Source organism: Phoenix dactylifera, chromosome 10 (assembly GCF_051530095.1).
Source record: "Phoenix dactylifera cultivar Ajwa chromosome 10, Ajwa_hap1_PhDact_Kaust_v1.1, whole genome shotgun sequence".
Taxonomy (NCBI): domain Eukaryota; kingdom Viridiplantae; phylum Streptophyta; class Magnoliopsida; order Arecales; family Arecaceae; genus Phoenix; species Phoenix dactylifera.
The window spans coordinates 21,752,685-21,765,804 of NC_143199.1; the positions used below are offsets into that span (position 1 = coordinate 21,752,685).

Genomic DNA, 13,120 nt, shown 5'->3' on the forward strand with positions numbered 1-13,120 from the left:
ATTCACTCGATAGTCAGAGGTAAGTTGTCCAATGGATAACAAATTTCTTTCTAACTCAGGAACTAAAAGATCATCATGTAAAACAAGCCGAGAAGAACCATTGTCAATAGTAGCGTCGTCAACATGAGTTATTCTTAAAAAATCACCATTACCAATAATAACATGGTCAGAACCATTATAAGGACTGATATTTTGTAAACTACCTTCATGAGAGGTCATGTGACTGGATGCCCCCGTATCCGAAGTCCACTTTTCATTGCTAGCATTAGCATCAAAATTAAGTGTCGAGAATGCTTAAGGAAGATTATCCGGTTGAATGGAGTAGTTGAAGCGGTACCAGCAGCGAATAGCTGCATGGCCACGCTTATCACAAATCTGGCAACTGATATCTCGAGTATTCTTACGTGAGGATGGAGGGCCGAAATTGTTTTGGCCACTAGGGTTGGGCGCTGACTGATTGGCAGGTGCAAAGCCTCGCCCTTGTGAGGAGAATGGCCCAGAATTTTTGTGACTTTTGTTCTGCGGCTTGGGAGCATTCATGTGGCCAACAAAGGCGGTGTAGGGTGTTGGTTCAGGTGAATAAGAATTGATCCGAGTCTCGTAGCTTTGAAGAAGTGGAACAACTTCAGCATAGGTTGGCATGGGTGGCTTGAGCATTGAAGTAGTGAAAGGCTCATAACGCACACCAAGACCTGTGAGCAAAGAAAAAATCTTAGTTTTATCACTCACGCTGTGGCCAATCGCAGCCAGACTATCGCAAATGCTTTTGAACTTGCGGATATAGTCATTGAGTGACATCTTCGAGTCCTTCTTTAGATAAATGAGTTGTTGGGTGAGTTGAAATTGTCTCTCCTAAGATGCTTGTGCACAGGCCTTTTTGAGAGCCGACCAAACTTGAACAGATGTGTCCAAGCCAATCACAAGACCAAGCACCTCCTCTGTTAGTGTCCCGATGAACCATCCACGAAGAAGGCGATCGACGGTCCTCCATTGTTGAAAATCGGGATTTGGAACAGGTTCAGTTGAGCCTTCGGGTGCTGGAAGTACAGCAGGGGGTGGAGTAGTGTCTCCAAGAAGATAGCCAACAAGATCTTGACTCTCAGCTAAGGCTAGGACTTGCTCACGCCAAAAGGGGTAGTTTTAAGACTTGAGACGTAGGGTGACAAAATTGCCTACAGTAAGAGATGCGGAAGATATTTTGCTGCTCTGATACCGAGAGAAAATTTTAAAAACGAGGGAGTTGAGAAATCTCACCACACAGATTGCATGGGTGGCTTTTCTATTTATAAAAAACTTAGTAACCAATTTACAAGTGAATGCCGTGTGTTATATAGAAACACAACTGCAAAAGACAACGGCCAAAATAAAATAGAAACAGAATAATAAGAATACAATCAAGGGATATTGTCCAGTTTTATAGTTGAGAGAATTGTGGGATCCTTATCCGTGATGATTGAGGTGGATGAGCTGGAGGTTTGAATTGGTAAGCTTGAATTTGAATTTTGAATTTGCTCGTGAAGTCCGTAAGTTGATCCTCTAACTGTTTTTTCCTCCACAAAAAGATGGTTTTCCATGCAAATTTTGGTGTTTGTCCAACTTTATTTTGTTTATATTTATGAATTCGGGCCCTTCACACCACAGAAATATAACCAAGTGAATATTGGTGGGGTGTCCAATGAGAATTAAAAACTAACTTCGTCAAATATGAAAACCTTGATCTAATAACAAAGGTAGCTGCTGATTCATGGGGTACTATTTGTCCATCTTTTCTGATTTCTAAATGGGAAATGGCTGACTTTGTCTTGTCAAACAAGGATATCATAGATTAATAAAAATCAGAGACCACAGTTGAAGCTAATTGTCCAGTTTTTTATCAAGATATAATTAATCAATGAACAGCAATAGGCAGGCTAATAGATTCTGGAGATGAAAACAAAATTCAGCTCTGGATAAATGAAAGTGGTATTGTGCGACCCATTAACACTACCAGCACTCAATAGAGGCTTCCAAAGAAGAGGATTATTTTCGGCCCTCCTCTTTCCAAAGAACCTGGCATAACTAATAATCAAAGAGCAAGAAATTGATCCAGAGCACCCGCAAATAAGGCTAAAGTGTTAGATGATTTTTGAAATATAGAAAGTCTACAGCAAGGCTAGAAATGACATCAGCAAGAAGAAATCCCACCAAAACCTAAGAAAGAATGAAAATTTCTTCTCTCTTGAATGACAGAACTCGAAGAGAAGGCAAGCGGAGATGGCAAACCATGCAACTGCTCTGGAAGACAAGTTCAACTGGACAACAAGCTGGTCGTGTGACCGGAATCCTTGTTGATTCCTGAAGTAATTAAGAAGACACAGGAAGAGATTAAGCAAGGCCAAACATAGGAAGGTAGGAAGGACTGATTTCAAATACAAAGACCATTTGTTTTCTACTCTCCTTGTAAGAAATCTCTCCACTCTTACACCCCCTACAGAGCCAGATCAAAGACAGGACTAATCGGAACTTTGTTTCTTTACTGGGAATCAATGTAGTTCAGTTTAGTTTATGAAATCGGCCTTTCGCAGATGCAATGCCATGCAGGCATTGAGAAAGTGGTTGCAAGCCTATGTCCTTTGATGTCTTCTTCTTCCAACAGTAAAATAAACATTTCCTCATTATCATTGAACAATGTTGCTCCCCACTCCAATCACATCATTCTCATTTTCAGCATCATTCACATTTGTGGAAGACAATCTAATGGGGAGAAAATATTAAAGTTTAATGTACATCACAGAATATAAAGTGATCTAACAGCATAGATTTTAAAGCAAGCAATGGTTATTGGAAGCCATGCATCTTAGGCATGTTATGCAAGTATCTCAAAGAACAGTAGTCAAACTACAAATAATCCAAAGTTCATGTATATAAACAACCACACAGCATAGTTACAGGTCCTCTATTTCTTAGCATAAGCTAACATGAGAAGAAAAACTTGGGTAAATGAAACTAGATGCAACAATAATCTGCATATGAAACCTGCCTTGTGACAGAATGTCCACTACAATAACACAATATATCAGCAACCTATGTTATTGTTTTATTAACTCTAACATGAAATTAAGTTGTTCCTTAGAATTCTGAGGGTAACCAGGAAGGTTACATTGGCAGCAAGTTAGTCCACTATTATGAGCTAGATGTTAACATAAATGTGATACAGAGATTTCAACAAGAGGCCTGCACCCGGCTACTAGAGATCCACACTAAGAGTCCTTCTTGTCATTCCATTTTAGAGGCTATAACCAATTTCACGTAATACTCTAGCATGATCTACACAGTCATTCGCACAAAGTTGAGAGCTTCCAGCTATAAGATAATATTACAAGTACAAACTGATATAGAAGTTGACGTTTTGTTGCATCAGAAAGAACAATTTGACCCAAGGTGTGCTCTATCAAAGTTTCAACCAGCAGTCCCCTTTCTTACTGCATCCTGAAACAAATTAGCTTCAGAATTAGCAGTATTTTCAAACAATGAGTATGCTTAAACATGCTTTTGCCAAAAATTTGCTAACAAAGACGTATGGTTTACAATGAGAGGAGAGAGAAATATAGATGTTTGTAAAGATAAGAAGACATGATTATGAGACCTTGGCTCAAATATCTTTGAATATACTGAGTTATTATACTATGAGGTGCACAAATATGTACTCCACAGAAAGGCCTATGGAATAATATAAGAGTGAGAGGTTACATAACAGAGATTATTGGCACTATAAAGTGTAAAAGGCTGTGGTATGGCATCAAGTAAATTTATGCTGTAGATCTGTGGTTCCAAAATTGAGCTACAAGAAAGCTGCGGTGAGGTACCAGAGTTACAAAATCAATGTGCAGGAAAGGGCTTGAGAATAATATTCTAGTTTCTGTAGTTCTGCTAAAATTACAAAAATTTAAGATTTTAAATTAAAGAAAACCTAAAGTAGGACTGACTTCTCAGATGGGACAAACTGAAAATGAGGACTTAAAAAATATCTGATAACAAATCAGTGTTGATTAAGGATGAAAAGTATCACTCCTTTGGTTGTAGTTGGTCAAACCTATAAGTCACCTTGCGTATTAATTTCCCTTAAGGACAGACTAACATGCATGTCTATGAGAGTATTACTAGAAAATTATTGAATCTCTCAACCTTCTGCTTAATCATCATCTAGTTCTTCAAATCCAAAGTCTTTAGGCAAAGATTTGCAACATCACACTACAAGAAAAAGAAGATTTCCCGGCGTTTTTTATGACCTTTACCGACGCTTATAAGCGTCGGCTAAAGTTCGACCGACGCTAAACAAAGCGTCGCAGAAGCGTCGGCGATACCTGAGTGGAAAAAGTTTTTTCCGACGCTTTTGGAAAGCATCGTAAAAGATCAGTTTTTAGCGACGCTTAAAAGCGTCGCTAAAAGACTCAAAGCCGACGCTTATAAGCGTCGGCTAATGTATTTAATTTTCTTTTTAAAAAATTATTTTCTTCAGTATCCCTATTCCTTCTTACATCAATCCTGGACATGGCCAGCCTAAGAGTCCTCCTAGAAATGAATGAGCTTCCCACTTCCCAGCTTAAATCTCAAGCAGTTCTAAAATGGACAAGATTTTTACTGATAGCCTTCCAAATCCACGGAACATTGTCAAATTTTCATTTCACAGGAGGACTCAATTTTCATATCAAACAATATGCTGAAAGGACGGCTCTTCTCCAGCCTTCGCCTTGAAAACAAAATTCCAGATCACCAAGCAATGGAATCTAGCAATCTAGTGATCTTTTCCTTACCTTAATTATAGACCGACAACGATACCCATCGGTTCATTATAAACCTTTGCACAAGTGCTTTTAGAACTGCCTGCCACTTTCCTTCTCTTCCACATCCAGCCATGCAACATAGAGAATTATCGTCCAAGATTAGACAAGTGCAAAATAGAAATCTTAATATCCCTGTTCATTTAAGATACCAGTTAATAGAATAGAATTGAAACAATTGATCAACGGATTGGGCCCTCCATAAGGCAGCCAATCGTACATTAGTAAACAAAAGTAAGAAGGAGATCAAGAACTCCAAGAAAGGATAGAACCAAAATTTTGTAGATCAAGTCAACGAAATCACCTTGCATTACTCCCAGGCACCGATTTTCTTCAAGAAAACATGTGATAATTAAGGCAAAGGGACAATAACCATGCACATAAAACTTTATTAAAGAAAGATAAGAAAAAAAATACCAAGAGGCGGCCATCAAGACCTTTCTTGAACCCTTTCTGCAAACAAAATGGAGAAGCCAGAGCTACTACTCTTATAAGACGGTCAATTAAAAAAGAAGAAAAGAGGGGCACAGAAAAATGATATACCTCAATGATTCAAAATTTGATTCACGGGACTCGGCCTTTGTCCTTTCTTTTTAGAGTATATCTTGAAATATTTCGCCATTACCTGAGGAAAAAAAGAAGAAAAAGTGAAAGCAAAAGAGGAAAAATAAGAAAAGGAGAAGGAGAAGCAGGATTTTGAATCAGGAGAGGTATATCTCCCGGTGAAGGAGAAGGAGAAGGCTTTTACCTGGTGAGAGTGGCGATGGTTTAAGGGTTTCAGGAGAGTGAAGACAATAAGAGGACTCCCGGTGGATTGATGTCGGCGCTAGAGGGAGGAGGGGAGGAGAGGAAAAAAAACTAGGGCATCAATCGAGAGGGGGCTGATATTTAAATGGATTTGGCCTCCGACGACGCTTATAAGCGTCGTTGTAGGTCCAAACTTTAGCGTCGTTGATTCCAAAGCTTTTCCGACGTTTTTTAGAAGCGTCGGTAAAGTTTGTCGCTGAACCAAAATTTTCCGACGCTTCTCCCTAGCGTCGGAAAATCTCCTTTTTCTTGTAGTGTCATAAAGAAGCTACTAGTCAACTGCAAAAACATATACCTTGATTTATTATTTAGATGTATATTTAAGCCAAGTTTTAGTTAGTATTCACTTGTTATGATAACGAATTGCCAAGTAACTATTGAAGAAATGATACTTTATCATGTTGGTTGTCAAGCAGCTTGAGCTTATCAAACTAGAAGGCAACCCTCAGGATCCTAATTTGAAAGGGGTCTAGAAAAAGATGAGCACAAGATTGCTAAGGGAAGTGCATCCAATTTCACATCAGAAATAATAAGTAAATGAACCAATTTGAAACAAAATTCTGCAAACATTATGCTTAATATTGAAGAAAACTATATAAACATAAATACTATGAAGAAGACATTGCAGATGGTTTGGAGAATAATAAACATGTGGAGAATACTAAACACATGGATGCCAGAAATCTATCATTAGTCTAAATTAGAGTTGACATATATCTAATAATTGAGTATAATAATTTTTGAATAATGAGACTGCTTCTGACTTGCAAGTTTCCAATTGTAGAAGTCACCTGCATTTTTAAATAAAAAGGCAAAAATCAAAGAGGGAAAAAGAATAGGGACTCCAAAAACCAACAAGATCATGCTAGAGTTTGTTCTAACATAAGCTCTATGAAGAATATTATGCATGTGAATGTCAAATATTTAGTATCAATTGATAAAGCATTGATATCAAGTTGACAATTGAGTAGAATGCTTTTAAAATCACAAAACACTTTCTAATTGGTAAGAATCCAATTACAGAAGATAATCTCTTTAAAAAAAAAACATATACATACAAACTCTCACACACACAGAGAGAGGGAGCATAAATCTTGGAAAACCAAGACAATCATTTTCATGTAACATATGCTCCATGGAGAATATTGTGCATGCGGCTGTCAAAAATATGGCATCAATCAACGGAGGGTTCCCACCAAGTTAAGAATTCAATAGAATCATCTTTGAATCATAAGGCTACTTTGTAATGGAAGGATTCACATCACAAAAGAGACTCCCTTTAAAAAAAAAAAGAACCTTAAGAAAAGAGAGAGTAGCATTAGAGCTAAGGCCAAGAGGATCTTACCATAGCCTATTCCAACAGGCGCAAGTTGCTCCTTTATGTCTCTTTCCTACATTTTATTCCTTTAACAAAGCAAGATGTGCCCGATTCTCTGGTGGACCAGACTACCCCTCTACTTTTACGCCATCTCTTTTTTTTTTGATTTTTTCTTTTTTCTTTTTTTTGTTGTATTCATATTAAAACAGTATAATTCATCTGATCTATTAAATAATTATATATATATATATATGTATGTATGTATGTATGTATATAAAGAGCATTAGTTGTTGTTGGATGTCCTCGTACTAAATTTGGTAGAGAACCAACTTGTATCATTTTTTATATGAAATGAAGACAAAATTTGGATGTCAGTGAAATCCCTTAAAATATGAAAAAGGAAAAAGTAAATAAAATAAAATAAAATACAAAGACTAATATCTTAGATTTGGCTCTAACATGATAGGACAAGTGGTGAGAATGGTTACGTCCAAGCTCTAACCTTACTCCATCTCTTGTTCTTAATTTATATGTTTTTCAAGCTATGCCTATTAACAGTACGTACAAGCTATGCCTAAGACCATATTATTAAAATCAAGTTACATGGCTTTTATGGACAACCCTAAGACCAACTCATTAAAATCAAGACTAACTAGCTCAAAATTTCTGCTTTTAAAGAATATCACCTCTGATGATAGGCCATTCATCCTAAACAAATAATTAAATCTATGATAATTTTCTTTCCAATTATATTATTATCATCCATTTAAAATAAGTAGTAAGAGTTATATGAAATGCCGTTTTTACCAAAAAAAAAAAAAAAAAAATAGTAAGAGTAGTGACAATACGAGGAGAAGGCAAAATAGTATGTACATCCTTGCACTCAAATCGTAGACTACAGTTTTTATTATTCCGTGATGATGTTGAGAATTGCGTTGGAAGGACCAATGCACATCTATTTGCTTATATGACCGTAACTCAAAATCATGATACTTGTTGCTGTAGCCAATCTTTGGATCACTAATGTGGGCCACTTCTATCGATAAGCAAGACTATGAAAATGTTAGAAACCTCGTCGGAGCTTTACTTCAGCCAGACCTTCTAATGCTTAAGTCAGAGAGATTGTTCCGATATAGAAAAAAGGGCTCATTTGGTTCGCAGAAAAAAAAAAGGAGAAAAGGTGTGGTCAACGGAAAAGTAATGCGTTACCTCTTATTTGATTGGAGTTTTTAAAGGAGAGAGACGAAAAAGTTGTATTTCCATGAGAATATGACTTACACGTTTCATAAAAAAGTCTTTCCAATGGAAAACATAAAAAAGTTACTTTTCCGAAAATCACTCCATTTTTATTTTTTTTTCAAAAAAGCCCTTCAGTATTAAAAATGCATTAAAGACCTTATTTTTATTAAGGGTATAATTGAAATTATACATAATTTTTTCAGAAAAATGGATGGTCAACCAAACATAAACACTGTGGAAATTTGTCACATTTTCATTGTCAACCAAACATTTCAAAAATACTTTTTCAGGCATATTCTTTTCAGAAATCTGTTTCCCAAGAATCATAGTCCTAGGTGGAAAAATGCTTTCCGTGAATCAAACGAGCTTGAAGAAAGAAGAAGAGAGACAAGGGTTTTTGGATCTTTTTTATAGTTGAGGAACACAGAATCCCTAGAGATTCTGCTGTAAGCATATGAGATTTGGTTATAACTGCAGCCTAAGACCACACAGGCAGTAACCTTAGCGGAATATTCTATAACCGTCCGAACGAGCGGACGTTGTTCGAGGCAAGAAGATTCAGCTTGGCATGGAGCTAAGCGGTTATTTGGTCGAGCCGGAGAATCCAATTGAAGCTAACTGGTTCTGATCGTGTCAAAGAGATATCGATGCTGCCATACCAAATGTGAGATCGAGAAGGTCACAGGTGGGATCGCATGTAATTGTTTTCTAGCCAAGCATCTACTCGAGCGATGTTTCAGAGGGATTGGAAAATTGGATGGGGGTGGGCCCCGGTGGCATTGATTGGAAAAATTTGAATGCGACTCCATCACTTCGTCTTGCCATCCACCTTCTTGTCCTCCTTGAATTTTCTCTGATTTAATTGTACAAAGTCTGCACGCGTCGACTGGAGACCCAACTGATGTAATTTCTTTCCCGAGATAAGCTGGGACCAACTCGGTCAAGTTCCTCCGGAGCCAAAGATTTTTTTTTTATTCTTCTTCTTTTTTGTTAACATGGTCATGCCCTTATTTTAGCATCACATAGTTAGATTCCATGTGCTCAGTATTTATTAGGGACTAGGAGGTCTCAGTCATCCCAATTACCAGGAGTGCAAATGGATGTGTTCAAGGTTGGACCACAAAGCGTTGGCTTCAAGCTTGGTAAAAGTACTGACACCTAATTATTAGACTACTTTTGTGGATAGGTAGATGCAATTCAAAGAATCCATCCCTAATTAGCTCGGGCACTTAATCTCTATCTTTCTGGTCTACTTTTTTTCCCAGCTCATATACCCCAATCAGAAGTGGGGGCATTCATGGAAGCTCAAAGGGGAGATAAGCTTACCTCATACAATGAACATCCATAGAAGCACCGACTGGATTTGTCAACATCCATGATGTCCTATGAGCCCTTCTTCTGAAATAGCAAAACCGAACCAAAAAGAAAGAGGTACCTGATACATGGCTTGAAGAGGAATCATGATGAATTTTCTTGTTTTGAACTAAAAAACGAAACAAGTCCGCGGTAGTACAAAACTGGAATTGGCACAATATCGCGAAGTGGCCGCCTTCGCTCAATTTGCTGATTCCATAAACTACAAAAAAAATTAAAGAAAAAATGGCTTGAACTATAGGATTATTCATGGACATTGTACGGAAGATTAGAACACAAAAAAAATAAAAAAAATCAGAAAAGATCGAAACGTACCTTGAGAGCTCTATGCAGCTATTGATGATCACTATGGTGGGATTTTTCAGAAGAAGAAAGTTCAAAATTGGAGTAGATCTTTCTCTCCTTGTCTTTCTTGATGCATGTCGCCTCAATGGAATTGATGCATCCTAAAAACATAGAGACATTGATGCTCTTGAGTTTCTCTACAGACAAATATATATATAGGAGTGGAGTGGGATATAGCCTAGTTAGTAATGCTAATAACACCTATTATAGAGCTTATTAACTAAATCAAACTTGCACCAACACTCACTACACTACATGACTAAGATAATAGAATCCAAAATAATCATATGATCACAAATTAATTATATACTTCTTAAATATTTATTCAGATGATAACTTAGCTCGTATTCCATAATAAACCAAAATAAAATCAGTCAATAATCAATATAAGCCTAGCTTATGAGAAATTCTAATTTGAACAAAATGCAACTCAAAGTTACAAAATTCAGAAACTATACGTAGATAGTTGTATGCATTTTAAGATAAACCATGCCTAGGTCGAAAACTTGAAGGTACAAATGGCCTAATGAACCTTTTTTTTAAAGTCCAAAATGGTTCCATGTAGGGCCAAGGCTGGTCCCATTTGTCTACTTGCTTTCCCTATGTTGGTATCTGTTGCTGGAAATTGGACCCGGGGGCCGCCACGAAGCCAGGGGAAGGAGGGGCTCCGCCGCAGGGACAGTGGATGACCGTGCGCCGGCTGGTGGCGTCCTCCTGGAGGGGTGCAAGTCCGCCGTAGGAGCGGTGGTCGATGGCATGCCGGCGGGTGGCGTCCTCCTGGGGGGCGTAAGTCCTGCAAGAAAACCGGTGGCCGGGCTCTCCGGCGCCGGCCCTCCGATGCTTAAGTCAGAGGGGGCAAATATGTGGAGAGAGCAGGAAAGAGAGTATGTGGAAAAGACAGAGAGAATATTTGGATAAGATCAAGAGGATCAGTTTCCTCAATTGTCTGTGTTGTTTACTTCTCTCCACCCGGTCTAGGAGGGTTCTCTCCAGCTTCGGATTTTTCCTCCTGTTTTTGGTCCTCCCTCCCTTTTCCCCTCCAGGTTTCCTTTTATAGGAGGATTTTTGTTACCTGGGAGGTAACAGGAGGTTTGTCCTGTTTTGTAATAATTGGGCACGATTTGGCCCATTAATGGCGTGGTGGAAAATAAGGTTGAATCAGACCGGAACCAGAAAGTTGTCACGGTCGATCGGACCTGTTGGGGTGGTTGAACCGCCGGCCGTGGTAGGCCTGGGGTCCGTGGATGGTAAGTGCATTTATTACCGAGTGAACCGGCGGTCAGGGAGAGCCATACGCTTTGATGGTTCAGTGATCCGGAGATCGCCTTGAGCCGTGTTCATTAAATGACTGAGTGCATCGGAGACTCGAGGGGGTCTCATGCATTAATGGCAGGTCGTGCCGAATACCTGCGGAGATCTTATGCCTTGATGGCTTGGAGATAGCGGCAGGTTGTAGTGGAGTTGTCAGGTCCCTCAGGCTTAGAGGGTTAGGCGGAAGTTGAACATTTGGTCCAAGGTAATCGGCTCGGCAGGGGTGCCGAGCCGAGCTGGTCGCCCAATGGGGCGCCCTGTGGCGGGGTTGCTTCATAGTACTTCTGCTCGGCGCCCTTTGGGCGAGCGTCTTTACTTGCGCTCTTTGGTTGGTTTCCTGGTCGGCGCTCTTTAGGCAAGCGCTTTCTCTGGTCGGCGTTCTCTAGCCGGGCACCCTGCTGATCGGCACTCTTCGGTCGAGCGCCTTTCTGGCCGAGCATCCCTACTTGGTCATTTTGGTTGGGCGCCTCTTCTTGGCGCTCTCTCTGGTCGGTGCTCTCTAGCCGAGCACCCTGCTGGTCGGCACTCTTCGGCCGAGCGCCTTTCCGGTTGGCACTCTTTGGCCGAGCGCCTTTCTGGCCGGCGCCCGTTGGCCGAGCGCCTCCGTGACGGTATGACTTGGGGTTTTTCCCCCAACACTACCCCCCGACTTCCGAGTTCCAGTTGGCTACCAGCTGGAACGTGGGAAGTAGCTCCAGTTGGGTCATTACGGATTCCGAAAATCCTAATTTATTGCGCATTTTGAATTATCAAGCGCTTCGAGGTGTCTTTAATAGGCGGCGTCTCTTCCTTCCCGAAAAGTCTCATTATTGGGACGCTTTTTGCGAAGCGTCCTCGCGTCGTGGGCTCATGATGGGGCCGCACGATCCGATGGGGCGCTTCGGCGTCCGAAGCGCTAGCCCTAATTAAATGCGCCGTTCTGTCTTTTGGACCGACACGCGTCGTCATCTAAACAGGATACAGCGTTTTTCTCGCTGATCCGGGCCGTTGAGGAGGTCTATTTAAACTCTCCCCTAGCCCTCTGTCCTCTTCCTATTGTTTTCTGCTTCCAGCTTTCTATTCTTCCAGTCTTCCTCAGACCGAAGTCCCTTTTCTCCGGCATCTTCCCCAGGTTGTCCTTTTTGCTTTTTTAATCCTTTTCTTCCCCTACAATGGGTTCTCTCCCCAGTGAAGTCGTATCCACCATGAGCGTCCTGGAGGTCGAAATGACCGAAGAGTGGTTTTTCCCTCTTCAGGGGTTCCGTTTGGAACCCGCCAGGCGAAGGGATCGGATAACTGATCCTCCGGTAGGCCGGATCGGAGTGCACCAGGAGTCACTCTGGGCCGGCCTCCGATTTCCTCTTCACAGCTTCGTGAATGAGTTGCTGACAGTATGCCGGTTGGTCCCGGCGCAACTCACTCCGAATGCTTGGAGGACAGTGATGGGTTTCCTGTCACTGTGTTTACTGCAGGGGATTCCGACCTCTGTTAACGTTTTCCGGCGACTTTTTGTCTTCAAGTCGAATCCGGAAGACGGGGAGTGGCTTTACATCGCCCTTCGGGCGGGTCGGCCACTCTTCCATGGTGCCCCTTCGTCCATTCATGGCTGGAAGGAGAAGTTCTTCTTCCTTGGCTCTGAACAGTCCTGGGGGTTTGACCCCAGGTGGGGGCCTACCCATCTTAAGTCCATCAACAGGCCCCCCCAGCTTTCTCCGCGTGAGCAGGAGACCCTCGACACCATCCGCGGCCTTGGGGACGGGATCTTGCTGAACGGCCTCATTAGTGAGGACGCTCTGGTGAACGTGGGGCTGAGCTCGGCACGTCCTCAGGGTAAGGATAATAGCAATGCCTCTTTCATTTCCTTAATTGTTCTAATGTTCTAATTTTGTTCGTCTTTGCAGACATCGCCAAGATGGTGACCAAGAGC

The 13,120-nt window shown here is 40.8% G+C and overlaps 1 protein-coding gene across 1 annotated transcript; it reads right to left on the reverse strand.

The window, feature by feature from the left end:
- Positions 1-294: 294 nt before the first annotated feature.
- On the reverse strand, positions 295-798 carry LOC149752735 (uncharacterized). The gene has a single exon (XM_089925712.1). It carries the CDS (start codon positions 796-798, stop codon positions 295-297), a length of 504 nt encoding a protein of 167 aa, XP_089781838.1.
- Positions 799-13,120: the final 12,322 nt, after the last annotated feature.

Coding starts and splice junctions, on each gene's coding strand:
- LOC149752735 (XM_089925712.1), bottom strand. CDS start 798: ATGTCACTCAATGACTATATCCGCAAGTTCAAAAGCATTTGCGATAGT.